Here is a 22,609-nt window from a genome sequence, read left to right as displayed (position 1 = left end):
AATTATTTTTTTTTAACCAACTTCTTTTTATTAATATATTTCTTGAGTAAAATATTTTACAGAGAAATTCTAACATACATGCTCTTTAAAAGAGAGTGCATCTCCTAATTCTGACATTTTTTTAAATTATAATTTATAAATTTTTTAATTATATTTTATGTTGTATTTAGTTATAATTTTTTTTATTGTTTAATTATAATTCAAAAAATAGAAAATTATATCATTTTCTTTTTTAATTATAAGATTCATATGGTACACACGGTGTGTACTATAATGTTTCCCTATTATACACAAAATATTTGTTAATACAAGTTGACAATTGTCCTTATTATTCACATTTGAATTAGAGTATCAAAATATATACTGTAATATATTTTTTTTTGCATCCTAAATAGTTTTTTTTTTCACATTTTTACATATTTTAATATATATATATATATATATTATCTATTTATAAAGGTTTTCAAAGGATTAATAGTTTTTGTTAATACATGTCACATGTATTTGGAAAAATAAAATAAATAGAAATTTGTTTGTTTAATATTTTTATTTTTAAACTATAATTTTGGATACTTAGACTATAAATTTAATCTTTTTTTTTTGAATAATAGTCCCAAACTCTAATATTTTGGAGCTCAAGAACAATAGGCAGTTGAAATACCATATTATCTCTATCTATATATCTATTTATCCACGTCACGTATCTATCTATATGTCATCTATTTGTCTATAACACTACCATGACCAGTCGTAGCTAACTTTTTCGATGATCGACAATCCAATGGTGGTTCGATAGTAATCTAGTGACAGTCCAACGACAATGAGTAAAAAAAAAAATTATCTTTCAAAATAACAATTTGTCATTCTCACTAAACAATTTTATTAATCATATTCTTACAACAAAAATAAAACAATTCTTGAATCAAATGTCATATGCTCCCAAAAAATGAATTTCTCAATAATTTTTCCTATAATATATATATTTTTAAATATGTAGTTGTTTTCAAAGTGCTAATTAAGTGCACCAGTTAACAAGGAAGAAGAAGAAAAAAAAAAAAAAAAGAGTCAGATAGCATAACTGATTTTTGTATCAATTATTAATATTACAATTATGTTTATTTCTTAAATTTATATGTGATATGTGTACAAAGTATACATATTTATATTGGTAAATTGATCTACATCCAAAGCACAATTAAATAAAAAATAAATACATATTCAGCTGAAAATTTTAAATAATAAATAAAAAAATTATAAATATAAACATTAATTTATAACTAGATTGTTAAGATCATAATCTTTTCTTAAACAATAAACAAATCTCTCCATTATATAATATTACACGAATCTTTTTCTATTAACTTCTCATTTTAATTTTCTATAATCTATATATGTAATACAATTGAGGGTATAAAATTAATTGTACAATTACACAATTTTGTTTAATAATTCATCTCATAATATAATTTGAACCCACTTTTGCATACTATGGCTGTAAGAATGCATTAACATCAATAGGTAATATATTTTTATACAGCAAGAGTTGTTGAGTGTCGTTTTCTGTGCCACGAATATCTTATGTGATAAAAATATAATATTAGTCATTAGTATACAATTGTCGTGAAAAAAATAAATATAAAAAGTATAATTATTGTCGTGATGTAGATGTTTTGCAAAGATTTGATTTGTTATTAAAAATGTTTGTTATAGACACTTGTTTGTATTATATGTATGTATATGCGCATTGCGGTTTGAGCGTTTTGAGAGTAAAATTATAAACTAAATAGTGGAATAGCGGATTGGCAAATTGACAAATTACAGTTCAGACAATTTTGGACTGATTGAATGATATTCTAATCAATTATCAAGCATTTGCATAATATATAATACTAATTTATATAAAAAAATTCATATATATAACATAAACTAATTTTACATAATATTTTTTTATATATATAACTACTAATTTATAACAAATTTTACATATTAAATCCCTCTCACACTCATTTTTACTTTGATATTTTATTAGAAGTTTAAAAAATATATATGTATTAAATATAGCAAAACAGAGTGGTTTCGAAGGCAGATTATAAACTTTAAAATTTAGGGGTTGTTTGGGATGTTCTAAATAAGTGCACTTTTTGACTTTTTATAAAATATGGTTGGGGTTTTAAGTGATATGGTAGAGAGGTGATGTGATTTAAATAAGATAATGCGACTTAAATAGGATAGTGACTTTTTGACTTTTTAAAGGTATGCCAAACTTAGCCTTAATCCGCGGTTAGCCAATAGAACGGTGTAGATTGATACGGATCGATGCGATTTTAGTGGATTAGGTGGTATTTTGCATAGCCTTATGTATATATGCGTTGAACATAAGTTGATAGGAGAACAATACATAATTCTGTAGTTTTTTCCTAACAAATATAAATATATTACTAAAGCGATACATGTTAGAAAATTACAGTATCCGATGGTAATATAATATTACAGATTGGCAATATATAAATACAGTAACATATATAAATTTACATTTATTTTATTTATTTATTTATTTATATATGTAGACATCGACATACATAAGATATCACAAAAGTAATATGTTGCAACAATATAACACAGACAATAATGATAAATTAATTATTCATAATTAAATAGTTGGTCATAATGTAGATATTTAGCATTACGTTTTTGTGTGTATGCACTATTTTTTAATTAGATTATTAAGTTCTAATAAAAATTGAAAGGAATTTGTGAGTAATTTGTGTAAAATTAGAGATTAGTGGAGATTTTTTTTATTTTTTATTTTTAAAAAAGAAGAAGTTTATAGTGTTTGGTTTGGTTTGTTTTTTCAAACTTTTATTTTGAATTTTTTATTTTCATGTTTTTTTATTTTTTTTATATCTTTGACACTATTTTTTTTATAATAACCATTTTATTTTCTTTTTAGATTCACTTAATCTAAATACACTTAGAAAATAATTTGTTCTGTATTGTTTGGGGGAAAAAAATTAATAATAACAAAAAATGTAATAATAAAAAATGGTACATATTTGAATTTATAAATTTTTTTATGAATATTTTATTTTTTTAATTTTATTTAGATTATTAGATATTAGATTTTCATTAAAAGTATAATTTAAATATAAAATATGAAGAAATTTCAGTATGTTTAATCACCAAAATTGAGAAAATATGAAAAATCAAAATTTGAAAAATAAATTAAAAAAATAAATCCAACGAAAGTAGTTATTATTTAGAATTTTGACATCATACCTTGGTTATTAAAGTATCATATAAAATATTACAGTTCGTAAAATATAATTTAAACAAAAAGAAAGCGTATGAAATTATTTGTAAATTTTTGAGATGCAACCTAAATCTCTGTTTTAAAAACGCATGCGCTTTCCTCTATTTAGATTCGATCGAATATATACAATTTTAAGATTCAACCAAAATTATTCATGATGGATAATTATAAATGATTTGATCCATGATGGATAATTATAAATGTTATGTATATCATTATAGAAGCAGACACAAAAAACAAGAAAGAATAATTATTTTTTGTTCTTCAATCATTATCAATCTAAAAAATAGGGAAATTTTTTTTTTAAAATTTATAAGAAAGGAAACAGTTTGTTTATATTTATATAGGATTATTGGAATGAGATATATCGTTTTTTAGTGTTCAATTTCAAAAATAAAGAGGTAGTTGGTTTATATTGAACTCGTCATGACTTTTGGAAAATGTAGTAAATTTGAGAAGGTAAAATTGAAAATTTTAAAAAGTAAAAAATATGGCAGTTTTTTCACACTTTTATAATAGTAGTAAACTTATTTTACATATATTTGTGTTGGTTTATTGTCATTATCAATGCAATAATAAATGGGGAATTTACATGTTTTGTTCCCAAAATAATTAGTAATTTATGAAAAAGTATGTAATTTTAATTATTAAAATTTATAAAGTTTATTATTAATTTATATATATATTTTACAAATGTACACTGATCTATTAATTCCCCTAATAAAAATCACTAACATACTTAAAGTGTACTTTGTTATTCTTCATTGATTTAACCATAACTACAATTTCTTTTTATATAAAAAAAATTGTGAGTTTTTATGAGTAATTTATGGCTTAATGAATATATATGAATATATAAATTATGCAATATTTTAATTAAACTGATTTTTCCTTGATAATTCTTAAAATTACAAATAATATTTAGGAAAATGTTTGGTGGCCACAAATTCTGTGGCTCAAATGGCCTAAAAATGCAAAAACGACGTCATTTTGACATTTTCGAGCCATTTGAGTCACAAAATTTTGTGGCCACCAATCATTGCCCTAATATTTAATGCTTACAAATTTAAAAGAAAAAAAAGATGATATTTTGGTTTGAGTTTTCAAAAAATAGTTTGGTGAAAAAAATTACTTTTATATGATTTTCTCTTTTTGGGGAAAAAAAATTTAAAAATATATTTTTTGATCTTTATTTGTAATAAATTAATATCTAAATTGTTGAAAAAATCTCTAAAAACAAAATTTGAAAATTCAAACAAATAATATTTTTTTTAGAAAATAGAAAAAGTCATCCATTTATAAAAATAAATGTGAGGTAATCATTAAAAAATTCAAAATTTATATTATTAATTCAGAATCTAATGTTAAAATTAGAAAAAAAAAATATTAATTAAAACCAAAAAACTAGAATAAATTTTGTCAGCCAAATTCACTTAACAATGTATTTAATTAGGGATCTTATTAATGTATGTTTTTAAAACACATTTTAAGATATTTTAAAAAAATTAAACATTATTTATTACTAGTATGGTCATAAAGAACGTATAATTTTTTAAATTTTCTGAACATCTATACTTCTATACTATATATTAAGTAAAATGGGGCTTTTAACCCCCAAAGTTTGTGGGAGCTCCAATATGCTAATCTTAATTTTCTAATTTTTTGTTTTTTTAAAAAAAAATTAACCTCAGCATTTATTAACTTCTCTCAACTCACAAGACTTTTTGACTTCTCTCATAATTGCTGCAGTGCCTTTTCCAAAACAAATAATTTGTATATTAAAAACAATTTAAAACAAATATAAATATATATATCTATATCTATCTATTTATTTATTTTTATCTTTAACCTACAAGTTTTGTGGGAGTTTCAATATTTGAATCTTAATTTCTTAATTTTTTTGATTTTTTTTTTGAAAAAAAAAACTTAGCAATTATTAAATTCTTCCAAATCTTTTTAACTTCTCCAACACACACATTTTTTTTTAACTTTTCACATACTTATTGCAAACAGTGAGTCTCCTTTTTGTTTTCTCCTTCTTGACTTCTTACTTCTACACTTTCAACTTCAGTGACCACGTATGCAAACAGTAAGTCTTCTTTTTGTTTTCTCTTTCTTGACTTTTCCTTTTGTTTATTCTTTTAATATTATAGTTAGGTAGCGCATAAAAATATTTGTAATTTTTCTAGCGAATAAAAAATTATAATTTGATCTTGTAATATGATTGAAGTTAGATAAATATAAACCTTCACAAAGAGAAAAATGTGATTATAATTAGATGAATAATTCTTTTTTTTTAAATGTGATTATAGTTAGTTTGATAGTTTTTTTTTTCATTTATTTATTTTATTATGGAAAAAATGTGATGTGATTGTAGTTTGTTCAATGACTCTTTTTTTTAATATGATTGTTGTAGTTAGTTCAATATTTTTTTTAAAATGTTATTTAATCTTTTTATTTACTATTTTAATTTTATTTTTAATATGATTGAAGTTAAATAAACATAAACACTCACAAAGAAAAAAATGTAATTGTAATGTGGTGTGATTGTAATTTGTTCAATGGCTCTTTTTTTTATTATGATTGTTGTAGTTAGTACAATGCTTTTTTTTTTAATGTTATTTAATCTTTTTATTTACTATTTTAATTTTATTTTTAATATGATTGAAATTAGATAAACATAAACACTCACGAAGAAAAAAAAGTGATTGTAGTTAGTTCAATGGTTCTATTTTTTTAATGTGATTGTAGTTAGTTAATGGTTCTTTTTTTCATTTATTTATTTTTTTATTATGGGAAAAATGTGGTGTGATTGTAGTTTGTTCAATGGTTCTTTTTTTTTAATATGATTTAATCTTTTACTGCTTTAATGGTTTTTCTTTACAATTATTTATGAAAAAAATATTTGTGATTTGATTTGATTTTTTTCTGATTTGATTTTTAAAGTACCAATTATTGATAATGATTAGATTGTATTTTGAAAAAAAAAATTGTAATTAATTTTTTTAACTCACTGTGTTTTTTGAAAAAAAATTACTGTTTTTTTTTAATTATCAATTCACTTAATTTGTGATTTGATTTTTAACTCACTGTGTTTTTTGAAAAACAAAATGAATTGTACTCATTAGGGTCACATAATATACTAATTATTGATGATGATTATATTGTATTTTGACCCAAAAAAATTATAATTGATCTTTTTAACTCACTATGTTTTTTGAAAAATAAATTATTGTGTTTTTTAATTATCAATTGACTTAATTTGTGTTTGATTTTTTTAATTATTGATGATGATTAGATAGCATTAAAAAAATTGTGATTTGTATGATTGAAGTTATCTCATTTTGTTTATAATTTTATTTTTTAATATGATTGAAATTAACTCACAAAAAGAAAAATGTGATTGTAGTTTGTTCAATGGCTATAAATAATATTTCTATTTACTATTTTAATTGTTCTTTTTTTCAATTATTATTTTTTTATTATGAGAAAAATATGATTGTAGTTAGATAACATTAAAAAAATTGTGATTTGTATGATTGAAGTTATCTCCTTTTGTTTATAATTTGATTTTTTTAATATGATTGAAGTTACATAAACATAAACACTCACAAAAAAAAAAATGTGATTGTCGTTTGCTCAATGTTACTAAATAATCTTTTTATTTACTATTTTAATGGTCCTTTCTTTGAATTATTTTTTTTATTATGAAAAAAATGTGATTGTAGTTAGATAGAATTAAAAAAAAAATGTGATTTGTATGATTGAAGTTATCTCCTTTTGTTTATAATTTAATTTTTTAATATGATTGAAGTTAGATAAACATAAACAGGCTTTTAAAGAAAATGGGGTTTTTAACCCCAAGGCCTGTGGGAGCTTCAATATCCCAATCTGAATTTTCTAAATTTTTTATTAAAAAAAAAAACTCAGCATTTATTGATTTAGTCAAAATCTCCTGATCAGCATTTATTAACTTTTTTCAATCCACATGCCTGCATTTATTGATTTGGTCAAAATCTCATGATCAACATTTAAAATCCCCTCATACAAATAATTATAGATACAATCTGTGTATAGTTACTGCAGTACCCTTTTCAACTTTTTTCATATACTATGGTTAGTGATAAGATTGTTAAATTATTTTTATAAAAGATCTTAAAAAACATAATTTATATATTAAAAAAAATCTAAAACAAATATAAATATCTATAATTATCCCGTGCATAGCACGGGTGATAGGCTAGTCTACTTTTAAGGTAAACGGTGACAAAATTGTTTAATTAATACTTTTATTAGTATTTTTAATATTATTAAAAATTAATGTGTCTCCAATATTTAGGAAAATATTTGGTAGCCACAAATTCTGTGGCTCAAATGGCCTAAAAATGCAAAAGCGACATCGTTTTGGCATTTTTGAAGTTGTTTTGTACCCAAAACGACGTCGTTTTGGCATTTTCGGGCCATTTGAACCACAAAATTTGTGGCCACCAATCATTGCCCTAATATTTAATGCTTACAAATTTAAAAGAAAAAAAAGATGATATTTTGGTTTGAGTTTTCAAAAAATAGTTTGGTGAAAAAAATTACTTTTATATGATTTTCTCTTTTTGGGGAAAAAAATTTTTAAAATATATTTTTTGATCTTTATTTGTAATAAATTAATATCTAAATTGTTGAAAAAATCTCTAAAAACAAAATTTGAAAATTCAAACAAATAATATTTTTTTTAGAAAATAGAAAAAGTCATCCATTTATAAAAATAAATGTGAGGTAATCATTAAAAAATTCAAAATTTATATTATTAATTCAGAATCTAATGTTAAAATTAGAAAAAAAATATATTAATTAAAACCAAAAAACTAGAATAAATTTTGTCAGCCAAATTCACTTAACAATGTATTTAATTAGGGATCTTATTAATGTATGTTTTTAAAACACATTTTAAGATATTTTAAAAAAATTAAACATTATTTATTACTAGTATGGTCATAAAGAACGTATAATTTTTTAAATTTTCTGAACATCTACTTTTAAGGTAAACGGTGACAAAATTGTTTAATTAATACTTTTATTAGTATTTTTAATATTATTAAAAATTAATGTGCCTCCAATCTTTAATTTAATTGGATTGGAGAGGCAATGTTAAGCTTATGGGGCTCACTTTCGAGTTCTATTTTGATGATCTGAATTGTTTACTTTTTAAATTTTTTTAAGTACATCATTCTTGTAAAAAACAAGTCGATTGAATAATAGTGATCACGTGTTCGGATTAGTTTTGTATGATAAATGGTTCATAAAAAACTAATCCAAATATATAATTATCATTATTCGATTGGCTTAATGTTTTATAAAAATAATATACTTGATAAATTCTAAAATATAAATAATTTGAATTATAATAAATCCAATAAATTCAATAACATCTTTTTAATCCGATTAAAGACGAAGAGAAGGCTCTTCCTAAAATAACTTAAAAATCATTAAATTGATCACGTGATTGCAATTATGGCCACATGCAAATATGGTCCCAAGGAAGTGAAAACGACGTGGCAAAAGTTTATTGGTGGCTCATTGTGGGAGTACCCTTTTTTGAGGAGTTGAGAGTCCAATTCTATCCACCATATGGAACAAAGTACAAAATTTGATTAATATAAAATAATAAATTAACAATTTCAAGTTGGGTTAAATATTGTGTTTAAAAAAGTTGGGTTAAATATTCGTTTTGGATTTAGAACCTCCAAATTTGGTCATATCCTGTGTTTTGTTCAGTCTTGACAAATTTAAATTCCTCTTGAATCCGAGTTCGTGTTTGAACAAGCCATTTAATTGTTTAAAATAATTAATTCATAATTTTGATTGTAAAAATATTGAGGGTAAGTTTGGGAAGATTCAAAAAAGTCAAAAAGTCAAAAAGTTACTCAAAAAGCTAAAAAGTTAACACTATTCACCAAAAGTCAACAATTACGGCTGCACAACTCCCAATTCAAATTTTTCCCTACAAATCAATTTTTACAATTTTTTATTACACATTTTTCAATAAAAAGTCAAAAAGTTAACCCAAACATCCATATTTTCAACCTCGATTTTTTAATCCAAAAAGACAAAAAGTGCACTTTTTTAGTCTTCCCAAACTTGATCTGATTCTATATTTTTTTCAGTGGTATAATGAAAGTTTTATTGTATTAATAGTAATAAAATGTGTTGCATTAAATAATAAATAAAAATAATCAAATCAAATAATAAACATAACATTCGATTTTGAGTGTGAAGTCAATATATATTTTAGATGCTAAGTCGATTATTTTAAATCAATTAGAAAGTTATGTTTTAGAAGTGTGAAAAAAATGATCCATTTTGACTAACGCTGTCCTAGTCAGAGGACCGTGGAACATACAACATTGACGAAGTTAAATTACAAAAATGTCCTTTTCAAGTACGCAAGGAATATGAACACTAACTAAAGTTTGAGGGCACAATGGAAAATATAGAGGGATGTGATGAAGTATTTCACTATCGTGGACAAACACGAGTGGGGAACAACTTTTGTAATCTCCAATTTTGATCCAAATTTGACTAATTATAATGACCAAAAAAAGAAATTAAAAAAATAGCTACACACGAGGACGTTGAAACCTAAAACAAAAAAATAAAAAAAGCACACAATTCACTGTGATTTTCTCAAATTATTATATTTTTAAATTTATGTAAGTACATAATCTATACTTGTGTTGATTTGGTTTGGTTCGGTTCGATTCTAAAAAATAATTAATTGATTTTGAATTCAAAAACATGGAAGCAATCAAAATTAGTACGAATTTGGCTCTAAAAAATTGTACACAAAATTCAACAATACTAAGTACTAATAGGAGTTCCAATATGCTGTTGGCACAACCAATTTTGCATTCACTACATACAAAAGGGTACATTCTATAGTGATTTGAAATTTGAAACAAATCAATAAATTACACTATTCTGATGTGTCGCATTACATGAAATTAACCTCATCATTTAATGAACTATCTAAAAAACATAGATATAGATACAAGACACGAATACGACACGATACGAATAAGGCAATAAGACAAAACCTAAAAAAATAGAGTATCGGTACGGGTAAGACACTTTGTGGAAAATATATATTTTAAAATTATTAAGAGTGAATTACACATAAGTTAAAGAACGTTGAGAAAACAAAATGTAATTTTATAATGCAAAATACTAACATTTAAAAATTTTATATTAATTTAAGCTAGTGACTTGTTTACTTTTTAAGTTTAATATATTTATATTACAATAATAGAATAATTCACAACTTGTCCCTATGCTTTTTCTTTTAATACTAGTGAAAAATATTATATTCAAGTTTACTTGCTTATTTATTTATTGATATTTAATTTTATCATTGTTATATTCTCTTGTTAATTCTTACTTTCTATGTAGTTATAGGGAACATGCATGAAATAATTAGGATATATCAATTTGATAAATTCTATTATTTAACCCACTATACTCTTCTTATCGAAGAACTTGATAAATTATTAGAAAAATATTCTCATATTTATACTTGCAATTTTATTATATTATATTATATTATATTACTATGCTAGAAATGTTACAATTCTAATTTCATAAAACAATTAAACATGACTTGGAGTATCCGATACTTCAAAATTAAGTATCCGATACTCTAAAATTAATGAAAAATAATTAAGAAGTATCCGATACTTTAAATAAGTATCCGATACGTATTCGGGAGTATCCAAAGAGTATCAGTATCCGATACAGATATGATACGAATACGTCATCCTATTTGAAGTATCCGTACATCATAGCTTACTACTAATGTTGATTGTTTCTAAAAATAAAAAGTGGGATTACTTAAATATGGTCACTCTGTGTACGAAGGCAAAATCACATCTATGCAAAATAGAATGGATTACAAAAAAAAAAAAAAAAAAAATAGAATACAAACTGTGTTACAAGATATATTTTGGGGGAGAATCACCATGAAAAGGGGCTGGCTCCCAACAAGAAGATTTCATTTTCCACATCTTTCACCCATTGACACACCCGGTTGCAAGTCTTTATTGCCAAAGCCTGCAAGTTCAAACACACCAAAACACAATTACACAAACATAGAAGAGGTAATTGCAATAAATTAATCCAACTTACTCCCTATTATGACCTGCAAGCTTGCTATGCTAGCCCACTTTACAAAACAGTATTTATCAAAAAATGCTAATACCCTATCGGTTTATGGTTTTGAATACACATTTCGAAAGATGGTACACTTTCATTTCAAAATGATTATAGCAGTCAAAAGAGATTTAAAAAATTCTCCCTATTTATTTCTTTAATGCTATGATTGGATCTTGGATTTCTCAAAATGAAAATGAAAGATATTTCACTTCATTTTCATCCCCTTTTCAATTCCTCTCTCTACACAAATCCATGATCCAAACATAGATTGGGATTCATTGAAAGACAAAAAGAAAACAAAGTAAAATATAATGAACTAAATCTAGGAAGTGTAAAGTTTGGTAGGACAGAATTAAAAAATGGATAGTAATGCTACTAGAAATAGGCCTTTATAAAATTAATTTTTTTAAGAATCTAATTGTTTAAAAAAAAAAATTCTCTAGAACTTTAAATTTGATAGTGTAATTTATATTCTATACAAGTTTACCCCTATCATACACGTGACATACCACAGTTCCTATTTCCATTGTAGTTCCACTTTACCAAAACAATCCACATTCCAAGTAACAAAATTACTAAGTTTCATAAAGAATAAGAAACAAAATTTACACATTTTTTTTATTGCTTTTCCCACTTGAAAAAATAAATAAATTTGTGACATCAAATGTTTTCCAATGACCCATTTCACCTTTTGGTAAACCAAAATGATTATTTCCCTGCTCATCCAGATAATCAATTATTGATCATAAAAATAAAATTCAACTTCTCAAAGAATACTTTTATGTGGTCAAAGGAAGAAATCCACTAGAGAGCAATCTAGCAGGCATTTGACAGCATGAAATGACATGCAAGCGCTCATAGAAAATGACCGTTTATACTAGATGTGCCTATACGAGAGATTGCATATAATCACAATATAAACGGTTCAATTATATATATGTCCAATATCAAGATATCGGGTGCAATATGACAACACTCAATGTATCAGCAAAAGTCAAACCTTGTGTGCCAGGGGATCAAATGCAGCATAGAGTTCAAAGTCCTGGGTGACCCAGCATAGTAAAACTGCCATGCAAAAAGGGTCAATAAAATCTTAAAAGATGATCATGAATATTTCATTGCAGGAAATTGAAAAACTAAATACTAGAACCAAGGTAAAAAGTTCCTACATAAAAAAAAGAGGCTTTGTTCTGTCATAGAGACGGTTCCTACAACTTGAACCATATTTCACCATGTGGTGCAAGTATTCCTCTTCTTGTCAAACCATACTACACTACATGATGCAAGTATTCCTCTTCACTGCACCTCTACTTTAATTCAGTTCCAGTAAGTTTGCTGATTTCATCCAAGATATTTTCTTTCTTTTTTAACAAGCCTATTTTATCCAAAATATTTTACTTTCCATTACGTGAAAATATTCCACTTTTAATTCAACATTTCAGTCAATCAAAATGGAAACCAAAAATTAAAAGTTTGACCATAAATCATCTTAGAGTTGAGACAAGAAAATAAATTTACGAGTAAGCATGGTTCCAGCTGCTTAGTACTTTCCTTACTGGTTCTTCCATTATGTTCTACACTAACTGTCAACCATCAACCCTCAGGTTTCATACAAACGTCCACACTTAAATACTATGGTTTCTGCAGCATAAAGGAAGGACTATGATTCTATCTATCCATGCAACAATAACTTAAAAGTTACACAATGCAAAAGAGACAAAAAAATTAGAATAAGGACTTCTTACCATAGTTCTCATCTCTTCTAAACTGAGTTTTGTGGGGTCCAACTCCTTCCTCATGCATGGAGGCATAAAGTTTTTGGTAAGCTCTATACAATCTGCAACACAATAATCTAGTTATCCTACTGACAGCAATAACTACCTCCCCAGTTGAAGACAGCCATAACATGTCTGCATAAATTGCTGCAATAGTATTTAGCAGTGTTACCTTTTCTGCTGTCGTGAACTACTGATTGGCGAAGAGAACTCAGAAGATACATATTGGTCCAAGTAAATACTACGATATATGAAATTCCAAAGTCCAGCAGGACCACCAATACCAACAAATGCTTCCCGGAATCTCTCAGGAGAATCTGTTGCAAGTCTGGGCTGACCTAAATGAGCAGATGAATATCCAGAACGAGGAGATGGATCAACAGGCAAATCCTCAACACGCATGCCGCCATCTAGCATGGATTTCTGAACTTCACTGAGAACATTTGACTTCAAAAGGACCATTTCGATACGAATCCTATATAATGGATTTAAACTCATTAAACACACTAAAGAGTGAGAAGAAGAAACAAATTCATTCCTAAGCAGAGCCCTAAGGATTATATTTTATTTTTTTGGTGCATACAAAAAAATTAGTCAGTAACATTTCGATAGAAATGTAGCTTTCACCTTCCTTCATGCCAAATTTGTATGGCAATTTCAAATAAGAAATTGTAACACCATAATCTAAATGTTCCCAATACATCAAGCAAGGAAACATAATTTACCTGCAATCTTTAAGATGAAAAAAGGCATCTGAACTGGTAGTAAGCAACATTAAGTATGTATCAACCTGGCACAGAAAGTATAATTCATGTCATTTGTTGAACGATCAAAAATTTGGAAAACATAATATACAAGAAAATGTCTGTTTAATGTAACTGGAGTATCAAAATCAAGCAATTTCTGAAGCTTCGAGATGAACTGCAATCAGTAACCACATTCCAGTTAATTATGCAATGGAATTGGCAAGAGAAATAATATTTTGAATCTAAGCCTCACTCACATCAAGATAATGGACATAAGCATACAAAAATGCCATGGGATTATATCTTGGCAGGCAAATTGGTGAGAAAGATTCAGATGTCCTGCAGACAGCCATTACATCAAGATTATTAAAGCTTCACAAACATAAAAAGCGCCCAAAGGACAAAACAAATTCGACTTCACCGGAGTAACTATGGTTGTTTATAGCATTCTTTTGGGTCATTAGTATTAAGCATACAGAAACATTAATGAGTCAATGATTTATGTCGATGCCATTCTATGGATTGGAGTTACAGTATCAAGTCCTTCAATAAATTCACACAAATGAGCAGTAGTCAAATCTTTAAATCATTGTATAGTCCATTCTTTAAGGAAATGCCAATAAGCCAAATGGTAGAATTAAAATGAAGAGTCCCATCACTCAGAACAGATTGATGTAGTATATCACCCATGGTAACAAAAGTGTGTTTCATTGGATCATATCTGAATGTGTGAATTTCGGGTTGAATGAGATATTTTATACGATCACATTTTTTTTCTTCTCTATTTTCTGTACTAGATAGATCAGGCATTTTTTTTTTAATCCATATTATGGATCTGTTGTTTTGTTTATTATTCTCCTGTAACAATTATTTTTGTTTTCCTTCCAACTTATCCGAGATCTACTATAAAAATAAAAAATAAAAAATAAAAAAAATTCTCTTGAATTGGCCAAAACCAAACAAGATGTTGCTTGTCAAATCATTCTAACATGACATTACAAAAATGGATTATATCGACTCTTTCACCATCAACGAAGCAAACTTATTTGCAGAACCATGAGAGGGCATGTGACAAGTTTGCTAATAACCCCATTAGACAAGATATCATAAACACACTTTTCTCAAGAAACTCTTTTCAATGGGAAGATTTGCAGTAACAGTGTAATACCATGGTTTTAATTCCTCCAGCATCAAATAGTGAAGGCTCTTAACATATCATTTTTGCATGTTTATTAATCAAGTTGCATTTTCCAAATGTTCAAATTAGGAAGTTAATTGCACTTGCCTAAATGATTCCGATGACATAACAAAATTGGAAAGTAGGAGCATATCATCGGGATGAAGAGATGCTTTTTGTGCACCAACAAGACTGATAACCTGCATTGTGAGCTTCAGTTTAGAAATGTTCTGACCAATATGAGGGGGGAGAGAGGAGGAGAAGAAGAAGAACAACAAACCTTGTGTTTGCACATTAATATTGCAAACAGGACACCTGAATCAGCAACATCTTGCAATATGGCACCTGCAGCTTGTCTTGTCGCATAAGCAAGGGGAAGACACGTGTATGCATGAAGAAAAGTGGCAGGGTTCCTGAAATCAAGAAATTAGCAAACTCTTAGTGGCACTAACCAAGTAGAAACAAACAAATACTTATACTTTCACAATCTGCTAAATTTCTCTGGCTGAAGTAAATCTTAAACTTTATAGTTATGCTGAAAAAGTGAAATAAATAACAAAATCAAATATCTCCTGACCATTGTCTAATTATATTCATGGGGCCAGTTAGATCATCCAAGAGAAAAGTTATAAAACTAAAAATGGCAGAGTGAGGAAAATTACACATCATTCAACAAAATATAGAGCTGCATTTATCAAGAAACAATCTATATTAGATGAAAATCACATAAGAAGCACAAGCACTTCTAAGATATCGTTGTGTGTGTGTCACACATCGACAATCATCAAGCACTCCCCCAAATGTGTCCAAACATGTCATATTATTTTTTTAATTCTTTCAAAACTGGTCACACTTTGGACATTTGGAAGACCCATGTGTCCATCACTTGGACACAACAAACGGCAGGATTCAATGATAAAATAAAAAAATATGGATCTATACATATTAATCTCCCCTCCTTTACACTTTCTCATTTTAGGAACTTCAAAGTCCAAAACTTGCAATTTATTTATGAGAAGTGTTGTCTAAAATAGATATTTGGAAATAACATGTCTACACAAAAAAAAAAAATAATAATAAATAAATAAAAATTAAAAAACAATCAGGCAAATAACATTTCTTGTGGATTTCTGTTTTGGATATGAAGTGGAACTCTAACTATGTAGACTTTATAAGTATTTCCAAAACCACATCCAACATCACTGCTCCATGAAGTTGAAAAAGGAGCTCGTGAAATCAACTGCTAAAAGATTGCCAAGTGATCTTTATAAAGTAGTCAGGCTAAAAGAGAGCAGATAACAGACCAACTGAAAGAATGGATGAGAGAAGAGAAGACAACATCTGTTCCTCCAAGCAAAGGTGTCATATCAAACTTTGAATTCTTCTCGAAACATCTGTTTACAGACTTTGTAAGAATAACTATCATCTGCATTCATATCACAATCAATAAAATGAGGAACTAGAGCAACTAAATAAAGAGATTCTGGAACTTGGAACATAACTAGAGAGAAAAATGTGAGGCATGAAACTACTACATCTTTAAAAGCCACTAAAAATGTGAGAACACACTTTGATGGAAAGACAAAAAGCCTACCTGCCCATAAACAAGCTCCAATTGCCCCCTTAATGACTCATAAGGCTCCTCCGTACAGCTTATGCAAACTAAGTAGATTGGTCCTTTCACAAGAAAAATTACCTGAAAGTGCACAAATACGATGTCAATAAATGATGATTGATGCCAAATACCACATCATTAATTCCATTAAAAAGACACATAAAAACGGAAGTATCAACTACTACTTATATTACGTGGATTCATACTCCATGCTTTAAAAAAACACAGTTTTTTTTTTTTTTTTTTTAAAAAAAAAAAAAAAATTAACTCTCCTAACCTTATGATGAAGCATTAAGTATTTTATGGTTACTCTCATTGATAATCTATATCTTCTTGGGATTTTCAATTCCCATCTAGAATTTGTAGGCCATAATGTAAGTTGTTAAACTATTATAAATATTCATTAATTTTCTTTTGAGTTACTTGTAAGTCTGATGCAAACTATAAAGAACTCAAGAAAAAGTAAAAATAAAGAGATGGCAAAATTTGGAAGCTCGTTGATTTCAAGTTGAGCCCCACTTGGGACTTGTGTATTTAAGCTTTAGTGTCAATATGAGTCTTAATATATCTAGTTACATTATTTTAAATGGTTGTTAAAAGATGGATGTATGGTAAAATATCGGATTTTCAGAGTTCCAAAAGGCGCAACAATATGATTGAGTTTTGATAATGATGCAAACCACAAAGAACTCAAGAAAGAGTAAATACAAAGAGATGGCAAAATTTGGAAGGTCATTGTTAATTTCAAGTTGGGGCTTACTTGGGACTCGTATAGTTGAGTTTTAATATCAATAAGTCTTATTATGTCTACTTTTAGGTTTATTTAATGTAAGAGTTTTAATTATATTTTATTTAAGTGTTGTGGGTATTTTGAGATATTGTTGATTCATTCGTTGAACACTTTATACCTTGATTTTTACCCTTGATAATTAGATTGTTCATCACCGCATGTTGAGCTGGTTGGCTCTCCAAACCAATAAGCAGAACATCAAAACTACCAATCTGCTAAAGAATTTAATAAAGAAACTCTTCTCGAAATGCAGACATAAAAAAAAATTAAAAAATTAAAAAAAAAAAAATTATGATCTCACTTTGATACCAAACTGATGTACAATGAGTTCGGAATTATCCGGCTAGTGGTGAGCCCAAACTCAATTATAGGTGGAGTTTGGCAATTATTAGATGTTTTTTTGCTTTTTGGTTTTTTCATAATAGAATTTAAAAAAGCTTATGCGTATGGTAATTGCTAAAAAAAAGTTGTTATTTTGTTAGTGGGAAGTCAGCTTTTTTTTAATCTTTTTTAGATGCTTGTTTAGCTCAAGACAAACAGTCATTTGCTTCAAAAAGAAGCTTTTTTTTAGCCCATGCCAAATGGTGCCATAGAATTAGCAAAAAGGTAGGGTATTGAGGCTGATGTTAGATGTTTTTTTTTGCGGTTGGATGTTTAGTAAACAGATAGGGTTGCGAAGGTTAGTATGGTATGGGATAACAAAAGTGTAGAAGTTTGAGAGTACAAAGAGAATTTATGTGGCAGTTTGGGGGAACTATTCTAGGTGCTGTGAACAATACCTGTGAACAGTAACCCAGGATAATTTGTATTCATTTGCAAGCTCTTGTACTAGGGTTGAGAAACTAGGTGCTTGAGGGTTGAACAAGGGTTAATACAGACCTGGTCACGTGGGTTTAGAGGTTAAAAGTGCATAAAAATCAGCAGAAGGATAATAAAGTTCTAGGAACCACCCCTAGATAGAGACATCAAACCTAGATTCCCAAAAGAATCACACAATCGGAGGAAGAAAGCTTCAAAACTCAGAAAATTCTAAAACATATTCTTCATTAAATTAGAAGCATTTTATGACTTTATATATACATTCGACAATTCTTTCTCCAGTCATTTGCTATTTTGGATACTATCTATCATCATGCATGCATGCACGCACATGCACAAGCACAAAAATACAATGTCTAAGATTTCTGTTTTTTTATTTGGAAATTGTATCAAATCTAAAGCTCCTTAGCAAACATTCCAAGCACTAAAGATAACGAAAACAAATTTAGGACTAGCATTTTACACCAACACTCAGGTTCGTTGATCCTCACAAGTTTCTTATCCCACTGAAGGATTTTTATCATGCAAGAAAGAAGTTTCAATTCACCTAAAAGGCAAAAGGTTACTAAACCACATTTAGTAAGTGAAATAACAAATAGTTCAAGCCTGCTGAATAAGTAAAGAAGCTGACCTGGTGTTTGCCTGCCCTTACCAATTTCACACGATCGCCCCTGAAAATAGATCAATGAACAAAACCATTGAAACTCCTCTTCAGAATTGCTTCATAAAAAATATTAGCGAAAATAAGCTTATATTCAAGAAGAGTAACCATAAAAAAATAGCCAAACGACTAGTAGTATTGCCGTACCCATTCTCCACGAAGGAAATGATTGCTTGCAGAGTAGCTGAAAATCCCGCTAACTTGTGTTCATCTCCGTATCTTTAAGTTAAATTTTTTTATAAAAAGAAAAAAGGAATATCATACACAATATATATATATATATATATATATGTATAGCTGAGAAACACCAAAAAAAGGGTAAAAAAATTCCTACCAGTATGCATCAAGAAAAATACTGCTGAAATTTACAGCCACCATATACACACCTGGAATATATTGGTTTGCCAGAGTTACTCAAAATAAAGAAGTGCTTCTTCCTTTTCCTCCATGAAACAGAAGCATCATCCTGCACTTCACTTATTGATCAACAGGGTATAATATCATAGGTGTCACAAATTCAATAATATCATTTTATAGGAATCATTCTTCCACTTTGACCAATATTTTCACAGTCAACAATGATTATAGAAGTAAACCAAATATGAGATGAACCAGGTATTTGAACGAAAATAATACATTTGAGAAATGAATAAGCACGAGTCAAGTTTACTAATTAATTGATCAATGGTTCAGATTCAATGACTGAAACAAAAATAATTTAACTAAAGGATTAGAGCAAAAATTTGCAAACAAGTATGCTTATCAACGACAAAGTTATAAAAAGTGTGCAAGAAAGTAATTAGCTTTAAGAGCCTTAGACCTAGCTTTCAGAACTCCTATTAAATGCTAACATAGAAGGCATCTTGATCGAAACAAAAGAAAGGAAATACTCGAGAAACATCTCCCCCCCCCCCCCCAGCCCCCAAAAATAATAATAAAAAGAATAATTCATCACTCGAACGTGACTAGTTCATTTGAATGCAGTGTGTTCTGAAGCTAAGTTTGTTTTACAAATTGTTCATCATTCAAACATGATTTCCTTTAGTTTGAACACTGGTTGACGATTTTGATTAGAATCAACAAGATTTTGTTTCCTAAATTCTCTACGTTTTCTTACACCCATATACATTTATAGTGTTTGTAGAGAACTATACAAAGACACAGTGAATTTTGATTATTAATAAAATTCTAGAGAAAAATTTCTCTTATTTGAGTGTTCTATATTATGGGTGCTCCTAGACTGAACAAAATATTACACTATTTTGTTTAATGATCTCATTGTGCCAATTCTGCTTTTGCACGCTTCCCTACATCACTTAAACTGTTTACTTTTCATGAGAAACCTATCTTAGTGAACCAAGGAATCAAACTTCCGTAATTTTTTTATAAAACATCCCACGGCATAGAAAGTTCCAAAAGATACCTGATTATGAAAATTTTTGCATTTCAATTAGATTGGCCTAAGACAACTAGATCCACAACATGAAGTGTGAGGATGACCCCCCAATTCCCATGGTTGTGTTGTTGAGTCATTTAGCAGGCCCAGGCCTTACTCTCTAAGCAGAGAGACCAAAGGTGTTGGTTATGGGGCCAACAATCACCTTATGGACTCGCTCTTACATATGGGTGTGGCATTGGTGCTTGACAGTCCATCCCATTGGCACTTATGGGGCAGCCCCTCATGCCCACCTACCACTTAGTGTGGGGCTCTTCTGCGCTGCCAAGTATAAGGAAGTAAAGTTGCACCATCACCATTACTTGTTGGTTTCGGTGAGATGGCAAGCGCTTGATCCTAACAAAGGTGTTACTGAACTCTGTGATATTGGTAGATCTTTCAATGTGACTAAGTGTCCCATGAAAGTTTATGTGTGACGGTTTATATTTTAATGTGTTAGGTATATGATATCAAGTGCCTCCACCTGGCTTAGCTCTTTGTTACCGAATTCCCTTCATCAATTTGGTACTTGTATCCCAAATGACTAAAGTTCAAAGAAATTTATTCACATCTCAAACAATTGAGTTGTTTTGAACTTAATGCTACTTGTGTATGTAACAAAATATTTATTTCGCATCATCTAAAAAGCACAAACTCTTCTGCAAATCATCATATTTGTCATGGACACATGTCAAAAACACCAACATTTTGTGGACAGCATAAGACATTCTCGTATACCTTCTTACATGGCCATAATTCAAAATTAAAATTCATTATTTTAAATGCTTCCCTCTCGGATACCTTGATTTACAACTAGACAATCCATAGGCAACCCCACATTAGGCAAACAATATAATTCTGCACAATACCCAATTGGTTCAAGAACAAATATTCATCCTTTTTTTCTTTTTCTTTTCTTATCTCCTATTTTTATTTTTATTTTTATTTTTTTTTTGTCACATTGGAAAAAAAAAAATGGCAGAACAAGTTCAATTCAACTACAATTAACATGTTTTTGACTTACTTCATCGAGATGCCGCTTCCCCGGAACCCAATCCGAACCCCCATCAACAGAATCATCCTTCCCAACTTCACAAATTTGATCTTCACCCACCTCCTCAATCTCAGACACACTGGTGCTACTGCTACTCCCTCTCTCACCAGCATACCCACTACTGCTTGGGCTCTCCTGCCGCTCAACTTCGAGCTCCGAATTGGTCCTCCTCCACGCAAAAACACCACTCGACGAGCTCTCCCGAACCTCCTCCACAACTTCAAACTCCACAGAAGACGGTTCAGGCACTGAATTCCCAAAACCCTCCTCTCCGATTTCACCTCCCTTGCTCTCCTGCTGATTACTGTCCTCATCCAAAGGCAGCCCATTTGGGGCGTCCTTGAAAACTTCTTGCTCGGACGATTCATCGTCGGCTGCAACGCCGTTCGGTTGGGTCAATGCGATTGAGGCTAATTGATCTTCGATGGCGTCGAGGGACTGATCGATTGAAGTAGAATTAGGGCTTTCGTGTATGGGATCGTCGGAGGACGTTGAGGAGTCCAAATCGGACCCCATTGAAGCGATACTGCGAGTGAGAACAAAAGGGTAAACAGCGTAAAACTATAATCAATTGAGTTGAGAGAGACAGAGAGAGAGAGATCGACAGAGAAGGGTTTTTTGGGGAGAAGCTTTGTCTACCAGACGTTCTTCATGGTGATCTCGAATCTGCAAATTGTAGCTGTGATGTGAAGAAGAGATGGTCTGACCAGTAGGTGGGGTCGTGGGCTGTGTCATTGTTAGATCAACTCCAACGAAGCTCCATTTTTTTATTCAATTTCTAGTTTTAAAATAAAAATAAAAGTAAGTTAATTCTTTGTTTTGTTTTTTTATAAAAAAAATAAAAATTATTCAGTATGTCTGATTTTAATTTTTTGATTTAATTTTTTAAAAATTGAATATTTTTTTTAGTAAATATTTTTAAAATTTTAAATAATTTTTAATCTGTTTTAGATGTACCTTATTTAGATATATCTAAAAAATAAAATATTTGTAGAAAAATATTTTAAAAAATCAATAAATACACCCGA

General features: G+C 28.6%; 1 protein-coding gene across 1 annotated transcript; it reads right to left on the bottom strand.

Annotated features, from left to right (window-relative positions):
* Positions 1–11,017: 11,017 nt before the first annotated feature.
* On the bottom strand, positions 11,018–22,359 carry LOC114318272 (vacuolar fusion protein MON1 homolog). The gene is made up of 15 exons (XM_028265115.2): positions 22,221–22,359; positions 21,552–22,107; positions 19,479–19,558; positions 19,240–19,311; positions 19,063–19,102; positions 16,802–16,903; positions 16,512–16,633; positions 15,488–15,620; positions 15,316–15,407; positions 14,288–14,369; positions 14,010–14,074; positions 13,457–13,759; positions 13,255–13,346; positions 12,510–12,574; positions 11,018–11,407 (listed from the first exon to the last, which is right to left on the bottom strand). Exons 1-15 carry the CDS (start codon positions 22,232–22,234, stop codon positions 11,312–11,314), a joined length of 1,914 nt encoding a protein of 637 aa, XP_028120916.1. The 5' UTR covers positions 22,235–22,359; the 3' UTR covers positions 11,018–11,311.
* Positions 22,360–22,609: the final 250 nt, after the last annotated feature.

This window comes from Camellia sinensis, chromosome 14 (assembly GCF_055761805.1).
Source record: "Camellia sinensis isolate YWXY chromosome 14, ASM5576180v1, whole genome shotgun sequence".
Lineage (NCBI taxonomy): Eukaryota > Viridiplantae > Streptophyta > Magnoliopsida > Ericales > Theaceae > Camellia > Camellia sinensis.
The sequence above is the reverse complement of the archived record's forward strand: the minus strand, read 5'-3'. Positions and strand labels throughout refer to the sequence as shown.